This window comes from Cercospora beticola, chromosome 5 (genome assembly GCF_033473495.1).
Source record: "Cercospora beticola chromosome 5, complete sequence".
NCBI classification, from domain to species: Eukaryota; Fungi; Ascomycota; class Dothideomycetes; order Mycosphaerellales; family Mycosphaerellaceae; genus Cercospora; species Cercospora beticola.
This window is the reverse complement of record NC_088939.1, coordinates 2391406-2407012: the sequence shown is the minus strand read 5'-3', so window position 1 is coordinate 2407012 and position 15607 is coordinate 2391406. Positions and strand designations below refer to the sequence as shown.

The window sequence follows — 15607 nt, the reverse complement described above, 5'->3', positions numbered from 1 at the left end:
ACCTGATAGCTTTCGAAGCCTCCACACCCTGAAGCACGCACAATGTCCGCAAGTGCATTCATGACCGCAAGCACATGTCAGCTTCTAGTCGATCCGACTGGGCCATGCGGGGCGTCCTGTCCGCCTGCTGGCCGTGTGAAGCGATGTCCATATTCCTAGATTTGCAGGGACGCGATGTCGAGTCAAACAATGGCTATATTACGCAAGCCCGACCTCTACCTCAACCGCGATTTAGTGGACTCGGAGCGAATCCGCAGCATGTTCTCGTGTGGCATTGCGCTGGTCTCCTGGGAACTGCAGTCGCGTCCAGCGTACTGAACGGCAGAGGTTTATTGGTTGATGACAGCATCAATCGAGGAAGTAGCTCCGGCTTCTGTGTGTTCCTCTTCTGGCACAGGTCGTTCATCGATATCGTCGAGACTGAACAGCAGCGCATCGTCTTCCAACGTTGGCTGCAGGTACTTGTCATCGGCCCAGGCTTTCGCATCGCTCACGTCAGGTTTAGCATCTCCCTGTTGGACTTGAGCGCGAAGATAGTTGACTAGCTTCATGGAGGAGTAGAAGTCCAGATCTGGAAGAATCAGCTTAGATCTGCGAGGAGGCATCATTCGATCAGCTCACCATGTTGTGCCTGCACTTTTGCCAGATCGAATTCGTGCGTCTTGGCAGAGTGCTCGTTCATGGCGGTAGCTCCGCTGAATATCTCGTCGCAAAACAGACACTTGATGCTGACATCCTCAGTGTCATCTTCAACGTCGTCCCATCCCTCTGAGTCGGGCTTCAGATCAAGTCCCGCCAGCTCAACATCTGGCTCGCTACCACTTTCGTCGTCCCCCGAGACTTGGTAGTTGCCATCTTCTTCGACAGGCGGACCAACCTTCTCGCCTTCGGCATTTCTCATCCGCCATCCATGAGGGAGGTCGGGCATGTCGAAGCTGACAACGGCAGACGATCAGGCCGAGTTTATGTAAGGAAATTTCGTCCTCGATTGCGCTTGATGATAGGGTCTCGGATAGCGGCAAGGACCGGATCAAGCTTTGCGGAGCCGCGATGTCGTGATGATGGCACGTGCTCCGTTGACCGTTGGCAATAAGACCAGGTGAGCGTCTCTCCATTCACCCATACATCCTCCTGCCTAAGCATTCCCGACATCGCCGTGTACGATGGCGCCCGACAGAGGAGACCGTGAGCGGCTCCTGAGCAACGACGAAGACGATGCGCTCGAGCCACAGCATAGCATCACGACCGAGCCCATCGGCCAAGAGCCGGACGCCGACTTCCTCGCACGGCAATCTGAACAACCACAGTTCACGATCCGCGCACTCACAGTGGGCATGCTGATAGGTGTCCTCATTGCCTTCTCCAACACGTATTTTGGCCTCCAGACAGGATGGATTTCAGGCATGGCCATGCCGAGCGCATTGATAGGCTTTGCATATTTCAAAGGACTACGCACGATGTCTCGAGCAATAGGTGGTCGTATAGAGAGCCTGGGCCTTGGGAAAGACTTCAGCGAAGTGGAGAATGTGTTGGTACAAACTGTGGCAGGCTCTGTCGGGACAATGCCACTGGGCTGTGGCTTTGTTGGAGTCGTGCCTGCATTGGAGTTTCTGTTGAAGCCCAGTGAGACACCGCCTGAGGCTGTGTATCATGCTGGAGCGCAGGGGGCTGGAACTCCTACTGGAGGTATCCACCTGACTCTCGCCAAGCTCATCTTATGGTCCCTAGGGTTATGCTTCTTCGGAGTTGTCTTTGCTGTTCCTCTGCGCAAGGAAGTCATCATTCGGGAGAAGTTGAAGTTTCCCTCCGGCACTGCCACTGCGCTCATGATCGGCGTCCTCCACGGGGGTGAGAAGACTGGCGCAGAGGGTGAAGCCGAGGCACATGCCAAGTTGAGACGGCGAAAGGCTGGAAAATCTGGCGCCGATGGTGACGAGGAGACGCAAGGCCTGATTAGCGAAGGCGCGCATTCTGACCGGCATGAACATGACTTGGAGCCCATCGCGAGGTCAGAGAGCCGCACTGATAAGCAGAAGAAGGATTGGCAACAGCAGATTCGCTTGCTGACCACCTCTTTTGGCGTGTCTGGCGCATACGTATGTCCCTCCAACACTATAGGCAAGACCAGTCCGCAACTGGTACTGATAGTAAGTAGACTCTCATCTCGTATTTCGTTCCGCAACTTCACTCAATCCCCTTTCTGGGTCTACATTTGTCAGAGAAATGGGTGTGGAACCTCAACCCAAGTCCAGCCTACGTGGGACAAGGCATCATCATGGGTCCAGCAACAACGATACATATGCTGCTCGGCGCTCTACTTGGGTGGGCCGTCCTCTCCCCGATCGCTAAATACAAAGGCTGGGCATCTGGCCCCGTCGATGACTGGAATACTGGTTCCAAAGGCTGGATTGTTTGGATCAGTCTGGCAATTATGCTCGCAGACGCCATTGTATCTCTGGGTTGGCTGATTTTGCGCCCTGCTATGTGGTATGCCAGGACTTATGTTCCGCCAATTGTCGAAGGGATCAACCGTAAAGGAATCAAACGCCAGCTGCGAGATCTTGCCTCGCCAATTGTGCGCGGCTACAGCCCAGTGGACCTGTCAGAAGACCCGAGTGACAGTCGTAGCAAAGCGGTGGGATATGAGCAGGAGGAAGAGTATGATGCCCCGCCTGAACATCAGATCGGCGTGAAGACCACTCTCATTGGACTGATCTTGACTCTCGGATTCTGCATCTTCGCAGTGCAATACTCGTTTGCGGGCATCATATCGATTGGTCTTACAGTGTTCGCCCTGCTTTTGGCTATGATTCTGAGCATCATGGGCGTCAGAGCTCTCGGCGAGACCGATCTCAATCCTGTGTCAGGTATCAGCAAGCTCACACAGCTCATATTCGCTGCTGTCGTGCCTGCAACCTCAAAGAACGCCGTCACCGTCAACCTCATCGCAGGCGGGCTCAGCGAGGCCGGAGCATTACAAGCCGGAGACTTGTTGCAAGATCTTAAATGTGGCCATTTGCTAGGTGCATCCCCCAAAGCCCAGTTCTGGGGACAACTGATCGGTTCCGGCGTTGGGGCTGTCGTATCAGCCTGTATTTATAGGCTGTACACGAACGTATACACCATCCCAGGAGGCCAATTCCAAATCCCGACCGGCTTTGTGTGGATCTTCACTGCACGACTCGTCACTGGAAGCGGCCTGCCGCCGAAGACTTTCGAGTTTGCGATTGCCGCTGCCGTCCTCTGGTCGTTGCTTACTGCGCTACGAATATATGGCCAGAGTAAGAAGGCATGGTGGACGAGTTACATCCCTGGAGGTATTGCAGTTGCCGTCGGAATGTACAATACACCTTCCTTCACGCTTGCAAGGACTGTCGGTGGCGTGATGGCTTGGTATTGGACTGTTTGGAAGAAAAGAGAGGAGACTCCGATGATCGTGCTAGCAAGTGGACTTATTCTCGGTGAAGGTCTACTGAGTATCGTGAATCTGGGGTTGGCAAGTGCGAAGGTGCCGCATCTGTGATGGATTAAAGAGCCAGGCGACTCTGCAACGCAAGGCAACGACTGTCCATAATTGGGAAATCAGACTGACAGCTCGACAAGGTAGTCGCATTGCTTTGATTTTGACCGGCATTATTGCAGCACTTGCATGATCAAAAGTAGACACTGATCAGGATCGGCTACCTTACCATTGTCAATACCCAATACCAACGAGACAATATGGATCAATCAGCTCAGCCATTTCTTTCACAGGATGAATGGGATGATCTCATCGCAGCATTTTCTGGAACTCCGTGGCAACCACAAGTCCACCCTCACCTGGCACAACAGCCAGCCGGAAGCGGCGGACCTTCAGAGATTCCCGACTGGCAACTGAATCCAGAGATCGGTATATCCGAATGGACAGTCCTCGAAAAGATTGAGTCGCCAGGTTTCGTCGTGCTGGATAGCGTTCAGACAGAACATTCGAGGTCTGCATTCGTCAAGTACAACTGCCACGTGAGAGACGCAATTGTGAGCTCGTTCGCCGCTGCGTGCACCGTTTTTTGTTCGTCACTTGATGCTCACGATGCACAGAGAAGGCCACATGGAATCTTCGCACAATCCTGCTGTCTCATAAGAGGCGGGCATGAAGCAGAAGCGTCGCTCCAGAACGCAATTCCGTATGCCGAGCAGGTGATCTTCCACTTGCAGTTTCGTGAATGTACCCTCCTACAAGAGCACTTTGCGATCATCAGACGTGATTTGGAGGGTTTCGTGGCTCAAGTGCGAAGGCTCGTTTTCTGGTCGTCACAATGCAAGATGTGGGTATTGATGACGGACGTCAACGATCGCGTGGCGAAGAACCCGATGGCAGCAGATCCCATGCCGCCTTATCCTATGGCGCTGCTACAGGAGGGCTGTGAGGAGGATGTGAGTGTGGTGGTTGGAAGAATTTGGAATTACAAGGGTAGTTTGGTATACGTGGGCAGGTCGAAAATGCTAAATTGAATGTGCGAGCGGAAAGGAATCATGAGGAGTATTCTTTGTGACTCTGTGTATTGGAAAGGCAGGATAACTGATTAAGTATCGACGGTCAGGCCGAATCAACTGATCCTCACGGGCAACTCAATCTCTTTGGCGTCAGCCATCACAATGCGTCTGGGGAGCATGCAGTAACGTTCAAAAGTGCGATGAAGTGAGTCATAGGGTCATACATATGGCCACCTTGATGTGCCATGTCTTTTGACCTGGCATCGTGAAGCTCGGGTGCTCATATCGAGATATACACTGACAGCCTGCTCTATCCAGGCTCCCTTCGTAAGGAATTGGGAAACATGTATAAGCAAGTCCGGATGCCATCGACGAACTTGTAGTAATCTTTTGCATTGCGGGTCCTGCTACGGGGAGAAGCAGCAACTTGATAGAATATTTACATTTCTCAAATTTCTAAGCAGAGGAAGAATCATTCAATTTGTCTCCGTTCGACTCAAGTCTTCTCGCCGGAGTGCTAATCTGTACGATGCGGCGTGATGAGTGGCATTAGAACGGAAAGGCTTGTCGCTGTGAGAAAGCTGAGGAAGTGGTGGAATGCTGCCTGATGCTCACCATGGCCATTTGGTGACAGCCATGCACAGGCACGGAGGGCAAAGAAGCGGCTTCCATCGGCACAACGATGCTCACATGCCAGGTTCGTTCTCATCACATGGTCGGCTTTCACCTCAGAAACTGCCTCCAGCCTCAATCTGCGCAATCTTTGCCACGATCCTCCCATTCAGGCCCCTTTCCGTCAACCGTATCATATCGTCAAGCCGCTGTCTGATGCCCTCTTTCGTACGCGGACCTCTCTGCTGAACTCCTTGCGGCACAACATATGTATCATTATGTGCCTGCACTCTCTCGTCCCAGGTCATGTCGATATTATCGCGAACCGTGCGAAGCATGTGAAGGATCTCGTCTCTTGTCCACTTTCGGGAGCCTCCGTTCAGCTTTGAGCCAGGCTTTCTGCCCCCAGATCTCTTCTTGGGGGCACGGGTATTTCTGTTCTCTTCGTATGGCTCGTCACTGCCTTCGTCGCTCGACTCGTGAGTGTAGTCGGCCGGATCGCGGTAGAGAGTGATGTCGATGCCATCGTTCTCAGCTTGTGCCAAATCTCGCTCGATGGTTTTCGCAACGTGTTTCATGGCGAAGGCGATGGCGTTTACTGAGCCAATCCATTCTCCTCCTTCCATGCTCCAAGGAGCGTTCTCGATAGCGGCAACAATGACCTGAGCTGTGCAGTCGACGATTGGAGATTCGCTTTTTAAGGCACGAACAGCAGTCGAGATCTCTCTCACCCAGACCCACTTCTCTACTTCCTGGTCGTTGAGGATGTGCTGGAACCACGCAACCAGCTGCTCGAGGACGTAGCGCTGTCCGCAGCGGGCGTAGAGACCTTGCTCGCCGTTTGCGAGGAGGCTCATGAGCTCGGCACTTGTGGAGTCAGTCAGAGCGGCCTGTTGGATCATGTGTCAGCAGCATTCACCAAGCAGCACTCCGTCACGTGTACCAGCGGCCACTGGCGGCCTTTTTGGTGACGGTGCCGCGGTACACAAGGTGTCTGAAGGAGACTCACATTGGTACGAGTCATCTTGTGTAGGGCCGAAAGAGGCGACGTCAATTTTGTGGCTGTGTTCGGTCTTCTGCAATGTGTAGTCGCTGTTCAGGAGATACGCATTCGAGTTTGGGGTAAGGCCGTCGATGAGAGTCGAGTGATGAAGAACTGCTCGAGAAGGTGACAGTGCGCACTCGTGAAGTATCTGTATTGGAAGAGCTGAGTCGAGAAGTTTGGATTTTGAAGACAGTGTGCGGCGACAAGGTGCGACAAACCGTTGCCAATGCGCATGTGAAGGAAGTGAAGCTCGCTTCAAAATTCCCGCCTGACCCCAAGCTTCTCTCATACCATTCATCATCTATTGTCTTTGCCCTGCATCATTTATAAGTAGATCAGTCTGGCGCGTATGTCGCAATATGGCCGAGACATTAAGGCAAAGTCTTTGCATGTCTTGTCTTTTCGATTGTTTGCTTGCCAACGTGCAGGATAATGACGAGTTCAATTTCGAGAGCGCGGCACCATTCTACTCGCTTGGAATTCTGCAATTGTAGAAGTCTCAGTATGTTGCTTGTAGTCGTGGATAGTTCCTGCTTGGAACGCAGTTGCAGTTCGCCTCAACGCCGTCGCATCAGTACAACAAACCTCCGTCGCTATCCTCATCGCGTCTAGAATCGCCGTCGTCGTCGTCGTCATCGTCGTCGTTGTCTTCCAATTGTGCTCCGGAATCGTCTTCCAATTGTGCTCCGGAATCGTCTTCCAATTGTGCTCCAGGATTGTCTTCCAATTCTGCTCCAGGATCGCCTCCCAGATCGTCGGACGCGTCACTATCGCCCGCTTCGCTGACAGGCAATGAAGGCGGCCATTCGTCTTTAGGGCCGGTGTATCCTTCCAAGTCCACCTGATCAATCGACATCCCAATAGTATACACGTCCGAATACACATTAGGGAGCACAAGACGGAACTTCCCCTGATATCTCGCGTCGTTCGCAGGAGCATCTCGAAGTCCTCGCGCAGGGTTTTCAGGACTATTAGCGAATTTGAGACACTTCTTGAGAATCCGTCCGAACGAAGGCCGTGCTGCGGCATTGTGTCGCAACATGGCGTAGATGAGGTCACGTAGTTCTTGGCTGTAAAACGACTTGGAAGTGGCATCGAGTGCCGGAGGTTCGAATGTCATTTTACGCACCCACTCGGGGTTTAGGGGTTCGACTTCGAGTGACTTGCCCGTCTCTGCGTCCTTTGGCACCGGTAACGGCAGGCCAGTCAGGACTTCCCAGAGAACAGCTCCCACGGCATAGACCTGGTTTCTTGTCAGCTTAGCTTCAGACAGGTCAGGCAGTCTCGATTCGCAATACATCAGTGGCCGAACTCATATTGACCAATTCGTCACCATCGTTCGATTGATATTTCATTTGCTCCTAGATCATCAAGTCAGCTATCCATTGTGCATGTGGAGGGGGTTAAGGCGATGATTTACTGGGGCCATGTAACCTGGTGTTCCATATATGTCTATGTCCGCGGCATTCCTTAGATCACTTGGTACCATGAACAACGCGGCTCCGAAGTCACCGACTTTGACTTGAGGATATCCGCGGTAGCGCTCCTTTGATGGAGGACTAACGAACACTAAACCATGTCAGCAATGATCGAATGTCGAATCTTTGCCTTACTCACAATTTCCTGGCTTAAGATCGCGGTGGATGATTTGGAACCATGGCACTATCCCCTTACTTTCCAGCTCACCTCGTTCCATGAGTACCCCTGCTGTAGCTAGAGTCTCTAGCAGGGACCAAACGAATGGCTCTGGAACAATGGGAGGTCTGGCAGAGCGCAATTGCTTGAACCTCGCGGCAAATCCTGCTCGCTCATGGGCCGCCTCCCCGGCAACGATCGCATTTGTAAGTGCCTCACTCTCAGGTGCAGTTAGGTCGATGGTTGGCAACGCGCGCCGTCCCCACGCCCCAATTGTCATATAGGGTCCCGTCATACACAAATCCCAGAGGTCGCTGTAAGGGCAATATTCCATCATGATTCTGTACGTCAGTGCGGTTCTGTTGATTCTCCAGTTCCGAATCTTGACGATATTCTCTGACCCGATCTTGCCGCGAAGTCTGTACATAGCCTGTACCTCGGTCGGAATGCTTCCAATCTCATAGCCACGGGACCCACGAGTCCATAGGCTTCGGTCGGTCCATGTTGTATAGCTAGGAACGGTATTCTTAATAACCAGCCGGTCGCAGATGTTTCCATCGGTGTCCTGTTTCAGCCACTAGAGTAGTTCATTTCAGGTAAGCTTGCGTCTCTGCCAGGCCGCGTCTGGAACCGACGACTACAAGTGGCCTGCTACGAGCAGAGAGGATGGACAAGCCTATGCATGAGCGACTAGACTTACAAGTTCTGCAGCACCATAAACACCCGCTCCCAACGTCCAAGAACCAGACCAGCGCGTGTCAAGTCGACCTTGGGCTTTTCTCCTCTCCTCAGCCTGTCGCTGTCGGTCTGCCTCTGACAGCGCTTCCGGTTCAACGCCATCAGTATGCAGATCATCTCCAGCATGCGAATTTTCTTCTAGTTCTTCTTCCTCAGATGCTGTTGGTCGGGAGTCCTCCAACGGCCTGCCATTTCCAGCGTTTGAATCGTCTTCCAGCTCTTCTTCCTCGGATGATGATAGGCGCGATTCCTCCAACGGTCTGCCGTCTTCCGCGTTTGGGTTCTCTTTCAGCTCTACTTCCTCTGATGCTGTTGGACGCGACTTCTTCAACGGCCTGTCAGCTTCCTTGGACTCTTTCCTGTCTGCTTCTGGTTGCGCTGTTGATTTTCTGGTCTTCGGATTGCGAGCCTTCTTGACAAGGAGATTATCTTCAACCTCTTCTTCTCGTTGCTCACCGCCCAAGGAGTTGCGCGTCTTTTTGGACGGCCTGGAAGATTCCTCAGAACTGTGCTTTCTTTTCGCCATGGTAAGATGTAGATCTGGTGTGTCAGTCAGGGACGGTGTTGGCGTGATTTTGAGGGAATCATGTTCAGGAACTCGTTCTTTGTGTCAAATTTACGATGCATTTCACATTGGATTGTCTCCGGACTTGGTTAGCGTATTTTCTTTGTTCTCGTCACGCAAACCACGCGAGATGACTGTTCAGTGAAGATCAAGAACATTATTCCCGGGCTCCAAGACGGTTATCTTGTAGGGCTTGTAAGCGCATGTGAGTGCAGAGACCTAACCAGTGAGTCTGGTCGTCATCGTCATCGCTCACAAGTGTGAGAGGTGAAGTCCTTCTCATGAGCGACCAATGGCACGTCCGTCATCCAGTACGACCATGAAAGTTGGCTTTTCACCCGCAGCTTCTAGGTATACCTCAAGCTCGTCATCAAGGTCGATCTGCCAGCTATCCTCCGTGCCATCCGAATTTTTCACAACGCCACTTATTTTCGTGACTACAGCCACGCCTGCCTTGCTGGTTGCAGCTGCATGTAGGTCCTTCATCGTCGCCGCACGCACTTTGCCATGCCATAGCTTTGGATGATTTGTGGCGAGCCTTGAATTTGGCGATAGACGGAACCAGGCAGGTATTGGTTGAGGTGGGTGCTCTATCACGAACGGCCCTGGCGCTGACAGCGCGGGATCTAGATTCAGAGGCTCGACAGGCTGCGCCAATGTGCTAGTTCCATCGTGCTGAGGCAGAAACTGGGTCGACTGGTTGCCTCGTGGCCCGGGCTTTGGCACTGGTAGCTGGGCTCCACGCAGCGCTCTTGCTTCAGCTCCAGCCTTAGAACGTGGTGCTGTAGCTGCCCATGCAGGACCCGGCCCAGGACCATACCTTGCGTTGCGCTGCACGACTTGTCGCTCGCCACGCTTGTTTCGGTCTTCGCGGAAGCGCTTCATTGCATCTCTGCTTAGCAGCTCCACAGCTTTCACTTTGCGAGGATCTTGGGAGTCAATCGCATGCTGCAGACGACCATCATTTGCGTTAAGCCATTGCTGACGGAGCTCCTGGAAGTGGTCTTCACCACTCAAGAGGCGTGATTCGAAGTGATCTGCAGCCAGAATTTCGTACAACGAGCGACGAATTGCTTTGCTCTCAGTTGGGTTGATGCCGATGATGTTGTTGGCCTCAGCCACAGTGATCTGTTTGTCTGCAACGCGCATTCTCTTGGTCACGTCCTGGCAAAGACAGTCCAAAGCGATGCTTTTACGCTCTTGATCTGGTTGAAGAGAGTGCATCATCGCACTGAGGTGCATGTTCTCCCGGATGAGGGTACTTTTTGCCTCGTCCCAGACGCCGTCAGCACACTTGGTCTTCTTGATGATGTTCAGATTTTCACAAATCGTCTGAAAGTCTTTGCGGACGGTCTGGTACATCTCATTAGCTAGATGCAGGATAGCTTTGCATTCGTCCAGACTAGTCTCGGAGTTGTATCGAGGTGACAGTCCCGGGGCATCCGGTGGGAGATGACCAAAGCCTCTGATCCGTCGGCGGCGCTTGTTGGTGGCAAGCTTTTGATCACTCTCCAGCTGTATCTCGAGAATACGCTGTTGCCGCAAGGCTTCTTGCTCGGGATTCAGAGGTGCCGCGATGGGAGAGTCGTCCTGCGCATTGGATGCAGTATCGGAAGGAGCAAGGGAATGTTCCAACTGCATCTGCGGGCCGGCATGGACGAGAGCGTCGTCTTCTGCATCAGTGCTACGCGTGCGTTTCTTCTTCTTTTCGACATCCGGAGGCTTGTAGCCAGACTCGTTGCGCAAACGAAGACCGAGTTTCTTCCAGATTTTGGTGAAGTCATAGTCTTTGATTTGGAAGCCCTCAGCGGCGATGGTGCTCTTAATATCTTTCTGGTTCATGTTCTGATTCCACAGCTCCTGGATGCGGCTCGAGGCCGCCGCGACTTCTTCATCCGTGAGCTTGCGAGTGTGACCGGGAAAGGCCCATGCTGCGAACTGACGCAGGAAGCCTTTGCGACTGAGCAGGTAATCAGTGAGCTGTCAGGTGCTGGGTGAACATGTGAGAGGGCAATAATACCATGGCAGGTCGCTGATGGCGATGTCGAAGTGCTGCGAGAAGTACTTTTGGATCTCCGAGGCGCTCTTGTGTTCGTCAACGTACAGCTTCCAGCAAATGTCCTTCTTGTCGGCCCAGTCGTACTTGGGCGGGCGGCCGACGCGTCGCTTGGCCGGCTCGACATCAGTGGAGCTGGCGTTGTCCATTGCGTACTTCTGTCCCGGCGCGTGTGCACTGCTGCTGCTGTACGGTGGGCGACAGGTGGGCGGTGTGACATTGCTGCCTGCCCCGTGTCGAGGTGCGCCGAGTGGCTTCCAAGCTTGTCCTGGCCTCACCCTTCACGCTGCTCGTCCCTACTTCCCGATCATATGCAAGATCAGACTGTATCAGCATCTCGCCAATCCTGCAACCGAGCCGGGCGCCGACCTCGCCTTGCTCTTTCTGGCGATGAAGTTGATCAGCAGCGAACTGCCAGAAGGCGCGCCTCCGCAGACGCAGCTATATGCGGATGTCAAGGCCTTTCTCGCCTACATTGAATCACAGAATGGGTACAGCATGCACGTCATGCAAGCATTGCTCTTGATCTCGCTCTACGAGCTCGGGCACGCCATCTATCCTGCTTGCTACCTCTCCATAGGACATGCGGCTCGTCTTGGACACGCGACGGGCCTGCATCAACGTGATGCTCCCCAAATGCTTCCACGGTTTCACACCTGGACTGCGCAGGAGGAGAAACGACGAGTGTGGTGGGCAGTCGTCATTTTGGATCGTTTCAGTAGCATTGGACATCGAAAAACCCCTTTCGCCACCTACGTCCCCAGTCTCGATGCACATCTACCCACTGACGATGACAATTGGGACCGAGGCCAGTTGGTGGTTGCAGCACCACTCGCTCTCTCAGCCTCACCCTCTGTACAAGCAGCCCCATTTGCAAGAACCTGCCAGGCTGCGCACCTTTTGGGCAAAATTGTTAGACATGTCAATGACAAGGCATTGCCGAATACGTATCGCTTTGAAGAGGCACTCCAGCTCCACCGGACAATGCGAGCTCTGACTGCTGCATTGGTTCAAGAGGCAGCGAACGATGATCCTGACCAGGGTCCCACTCTTTGCACTGCGCTCGCCATATGCTATTCCGCACTGCTGACACTTTACGACGCAAACAGCTGCACCAAGGAACATACAGTAGACACTACAGAAGCTCAACTGCTGATGCAGAAGGAGAGCGTTGAGGGTTTGCGCGAGATCACAGCTGGGGCGATGGATCATGCTCGAAGACTTCGCGCTTTTGCGGAGCGAAGAGGAGGCTGGGGTGGCTTGAGTCCGTTGGCCATTGATCCTCTGTACCAAGCTGCAGCGAATTGTGAGTATTTACACTGCTACTTTGCGCTTTGCTAACGGCCTGTAGATGCTTGGTACGTGCGAGAGTCAAGTGATCTGCAGTGCAGTGAGCGCTTGCAAGAGGTCAAAGAAATCTTGATGGTCATAGACCAAAGGTGGCGTGTTGCTGGTCAGTATATCTCTGCAGTCACTACCGTCTGGCAAAATCTTGCATCTTCCTGAGCATGAGCACACGAAGCATGCATGGCAGGTTGCTCGAGCATTGGCGTGTGGCCTGACGGCATTCGCATTGCAGGCGAGTACATTAAAACCATCGAAGTCACAGAATATCGTTCTGCGAGCATCAGAAGGTGAGTTACAGCCTTTCTGAAGATGTGACGTCTAGATCGTCTGACAATTTGGAAGTATGCGAGCTCTGAATCTGGATCTGCAACCGCTGTGCGATGCCAGTACTTACACAGCTATGGATTGATGGCACAGTCATCTGTGCTGGAGCAAACATTCGGTTTCAGCATGAGCATGGTCGCACGAGATGGGTTGCACCGGGGAGTACCATGGATATGACCTCGGCACGTGCTGGGTGCCATGTTATATCAACGCCGCCGGAGCTCCATTGCCCAGGTAACTTCTCAGAAAGGTTCGCGGCGTAATCACAGCTCCGTGGCCGCGCATCGTTTGACTTCGACAACATTCCTAGAAAGCGATCTGGTCAACCTTTGAAGGCAGTATGAGAGCAGAGGGGGTATACGGATGGTTTGGCGTGTTGGCATCGTGGCTGCAAACGAACCAGTCCGGCTCTGAGCCGGTCGTGCGATCCAGTCGAACATCCTCTATGGGATCAGCGATGGCCACGGCATCCGCTGGAGCCTCCACCAAGCGTCGGTCCCGAGCAGCAGCGTTGAAGTGCCTGGAAGGCAGACGACTTTCAAGTCTTACCGGAGCTTCGAGTCGCAGCAGGAAAAGATGCAATCCGGCTGAAAAAGATGTTGACAGCGACAGTGAAAACGAAGATCCATGGTCTGATCCTCTGCCTGACCCGGGTCGTTGTCATATCGAAGCTCGAGCAGCGAGATTCCGTGCCAGCTCGCATTACTCGACACAGAATGAGCTCCCAAGCGGAGAAGCGGAAGCGCCGCTGTCTCTACAGATGAGCACAGCAGCAGCAGTTCCGTGCGCTAATGTGGCTTCTCACAATTTCGACGGCATTGCGTCACTGCGAGATCAAGCGGAAGGGCAATCAAGCCGAGCAGTGAGGCACAGCAGCTTCGGCATGCATGTCAAGACTGCATTGCGACTCAGCAGTAATGAGAGTGACGAGGGTAGCGTTTTACGGGAACTCGCGATACCAAGTGCAGCGCATTTGGCGGACAGCAGGAAAGAGCGAACTTGGAGCAACTATACGGCTAGACGTGACTCGCCGAATGCTTTCTCACCACAGCTCAAGTGGCCTCCTTCGCCATACTCGCCGTCTGCGAATGCTTCGCTTGATAAACGCTTGGCACCGGTGTCGCGTCAGAAGCGCAGTACACACCAAACACTCGGCTGGAATCAGCCTTACTGGACACCAGCAATGAACACGCCGAAGGATGTCTACCACCGAGTCGAGCGCAGCCCTCTACTGGAGAAAGGAGGTCCCTTTCACGAGGTTGACCTGCACCAACGTGCCGAATCAAAGCCAGATCAGCCCACAGTACCGACGAACGAGGTGCATCGCCAACCCACACGGCTCGCTCTTCTGGCTAGTACCACGATCTGGTTCTCTTGTTTCGGCCTGCACCATGCCTTCGGTGTTTTTCAGTCATACTACACAACGCTCTACCCGACCAGCAGTCAGACAAGCATTAGCTTCGTGGGAAGTACTCAGCTGGCTTTGATGGTCGGTATGTATGCGCTGACGAGCACCGTCACGGCCTACAAGCATTCAATCCGAGCCGGTGGTATGCTTGGCGCACTACTGGTCATACTGGGCACCCTTTGCACTTCGTGGTGCACGTCCTTGCTGTCGATCTATCTCATACAAGGAGTTCTAATCGGCGTCGGCATGGCTCTGGTACTGCAAGCTGCATCTGTTACTGTCATGTCCGACTTTGTGGGTCGAGCTGCAATAATGATTCTGGTTTTAGCTCTTGCTGCTGGTCATCTAGGAGGCATCTTCTACGCGCTTGTCATCAATGAGCTACTGGTGCGATACATTTTTGCCACGGCCATGCGTGTCCTCGTTGGAGTGGTTACAGTAACTCTACTACCTCCAGTCATCATGCTATGCTGGAAGCGACATCCGGAAGAGCCTCAGCAGCAGCCTGCACAGCGAGCCAGGAAACCAAATTCTGCGCCACAAGCACTTTCAGCATCTGGTATCACCCTCGTTTTCCTCGGCTTGTACTTTTTGCCCACGTACATGCCGGTATTTGCAGCGACAGCAGCGGGCTTAGAAAGCGACCAGGGCGCTCATCTGCTTGCTCTCATGTGCGCAACGGCTGTCTTTGGGTGTTCCCTTACAAGCCTGGCTATCTGTCATGGAATCAGAGCTGCCAAAGTGGGTGGAGCCTGTTCCGTTCTCGCCGGCATCGTTGTCCTCGCATGGCTCGGCATTCCCGCACAATCTTCCTTTGGCGAACTGGCTATCCTGTCTACGCTCTACGGCTTAGTGAGTCCTGGAATATCGATATATTGCCTTGCAGCACTATGCACTTTGGGCCCAGATTCCTATGAAATCACTGATACTGCACGGGCTCGAAGCTCTCCACGCTGGATCTCTGACAGACTTCCAAACTTTAGCGTCGTTGTCTTGATGATTTCCATTAGCCTGGCAGCAGTTATTGGAAGTCCAGTCGCTGGTGCTCTGATCCAACTGCATCCGAGTGCGATCTCGCCAGCTTCAAGCAACGACTTCTTTAAGGCGAAAATATTTGCTGGTGCCACATTGTTCGCGGGGGGCGTACTGTTGTTGGCGAGCAGCTATATTCGAACAGGAAAGTGAGGATAGGTGGCTTCGTTGTGTTCGAAGCTCCACTTTTGCTCCTTACTAAGGGATAGCCATGTAATTGAGCTTGTGATCGAAGTTCTTCTACTCGTCACTCCATGAACTAGTGATTGTGTTTACATCTCATCTTCTCTGTTTCACAACGTAGTCTCTATTGAGCATGCGGCACGGTCTAGATCCATGACGCTGCATCGCGATCCAACGCCAAGACCACTG

At 53.2% G+C, this 15607-nt stretch overlaps 8 protein-coding genes across 8 annotated transcripts; 4 read left to right on the top strand and 4 right to left on the bottom strand.

The window, feature by feature from the left end:
* Positions 1-329: 329 nt before the first annotated feature.
* RHO25_008188 (uncharacterized protein) lies at positions 330-928 on the bottom strand (the record flags this gene model as incomplete). The annotated part of the gene is made up of 2 exons (XM_023600332.2): positions 330-571; positions 622-928. The coding sequence occupies 2 exons, from the start codon at positions 926-928 to the stop codon at positions 330-332; spliced, it is 549 nt and encodes a 182-aa protein (XP_023448589.1).
* A 235-nt stretch (positions 929-1163) lies between these two features.
* Positions 1164-3523, top strand: RHO25_008187 (uncharacterized protein; the record flags this gene model as incomplete). The annotated part of the gene is made up of 2 exons (XM_023600331.2): positions 1164-2096; positions 2156-3523. The coding sequence occupies 2 exons, from the start codon at positions 1164-1166 to the stop codon at positions 3521-3523; spliced, it is 2301 nt and encodes a 766-aa protein (XP_023448591.1).
* A 197-nt stretch (positions 3524-3720) lies between these two features.
* On the top strand, positions 3721-4491 carry RHO25_008186 (uncharacterized protein; the record flags this gene model as incomplete). The annotated part of the gene is made up of 2 exons (XM_065603039.1): positions 3721-4014; positions 4078-4491. 2 exons carry the CDS (start codon positions 3721-3723, stop codon positions 4489-4491), a joined length of 708 nt encoding a protein of 235 aa, XP_065459111.1.
* A 710-nt stretch (positions 4492-5201) lies between these two features.
* RHO25_008185 (uncharacterized protein) lies at positions 5202-6109 on the bottom strand (the record flags this gene model as incomplete). The annotated part of the gene is made up of 2 exons (XM_023600330.1): positions 5202-5975; positions 6095-6109. 2 exons carry the CDS (start codon positions 6107-6109, stop codon positions 5202-5204), a joined length of 789 nt encoding a protein of 262 aa, XP_023448723.1.
* Positions 6110-6701: 592 nt separating this feature from the next.
* Positions 6702-9029, bottom strand: RHO25_008184 (uncharacterized protein; the record flags this gene model as incomplete). Its single annotated transcript, XM_023600329.2, has 5 exons — positions 6702-7373; positions 7429-7491; positions 7551-7699; positions 7748-8342; positions 8466-9029. 5 exons carry the CDS (start codon positions 9027-9029, stop codon positions 6702-6704), a joined length of 2043 nt encoding a protein of 680 aa, XP_023448724.1.
* Positions 9030-9347: 318 nt separating this feature from the next.
* Positions 9348-11273, bottom strand: RHO25_008183 (uncharacterized protein; the record flags this gene model as incomplete). The annotated part of the gene is made up of 2 exons (XM_023600328.2): positions 9348-11028; positions 11089-11273. 2 exons carry the CDS (start codon positions 11271-11273, stop codon positions 9348-9350), a joined length of 1866 nt encoding a protein of 621 aa, XP_023448726.1.
* A 241-nt stretch (positions 11274-11514) lies between these two features.
* RHO25_008182 (uncharacterized protein) lies at positions 11515-12630 on the top strand (the record flags this gene model as incomplete). Its single annotated transcript, XM_023600327.1, has 2 exons — positions 11515-12430; positions 12476-12630. The coding sequence occupies 2 exons, from the start codon at positions 11515-11517 to the stop codon at positions 12628-12630; spliced, it is 1071 nt and encodes a 356-aa protein (XP_023448727.1).
* A 1048-nt stretch (positions 12631-13678) lies between these two features.
* On the top strand, positions 13679-15388 carry RHO25_008181 (uncharacterized protein; the record flags this gene model as incomplete). The annotated part of the gene is made up of 1 exon (XM_023600326.1): positions 13679-15388. One exon carries the CDS (start codon positions 13679-13681, stop codon positions 15386-15388), a length of 1710 nt encoding a protein of 569 aa, XP_023448725.1.
* Positions 15389-15607: the final 219 nt, after the last annotated feature.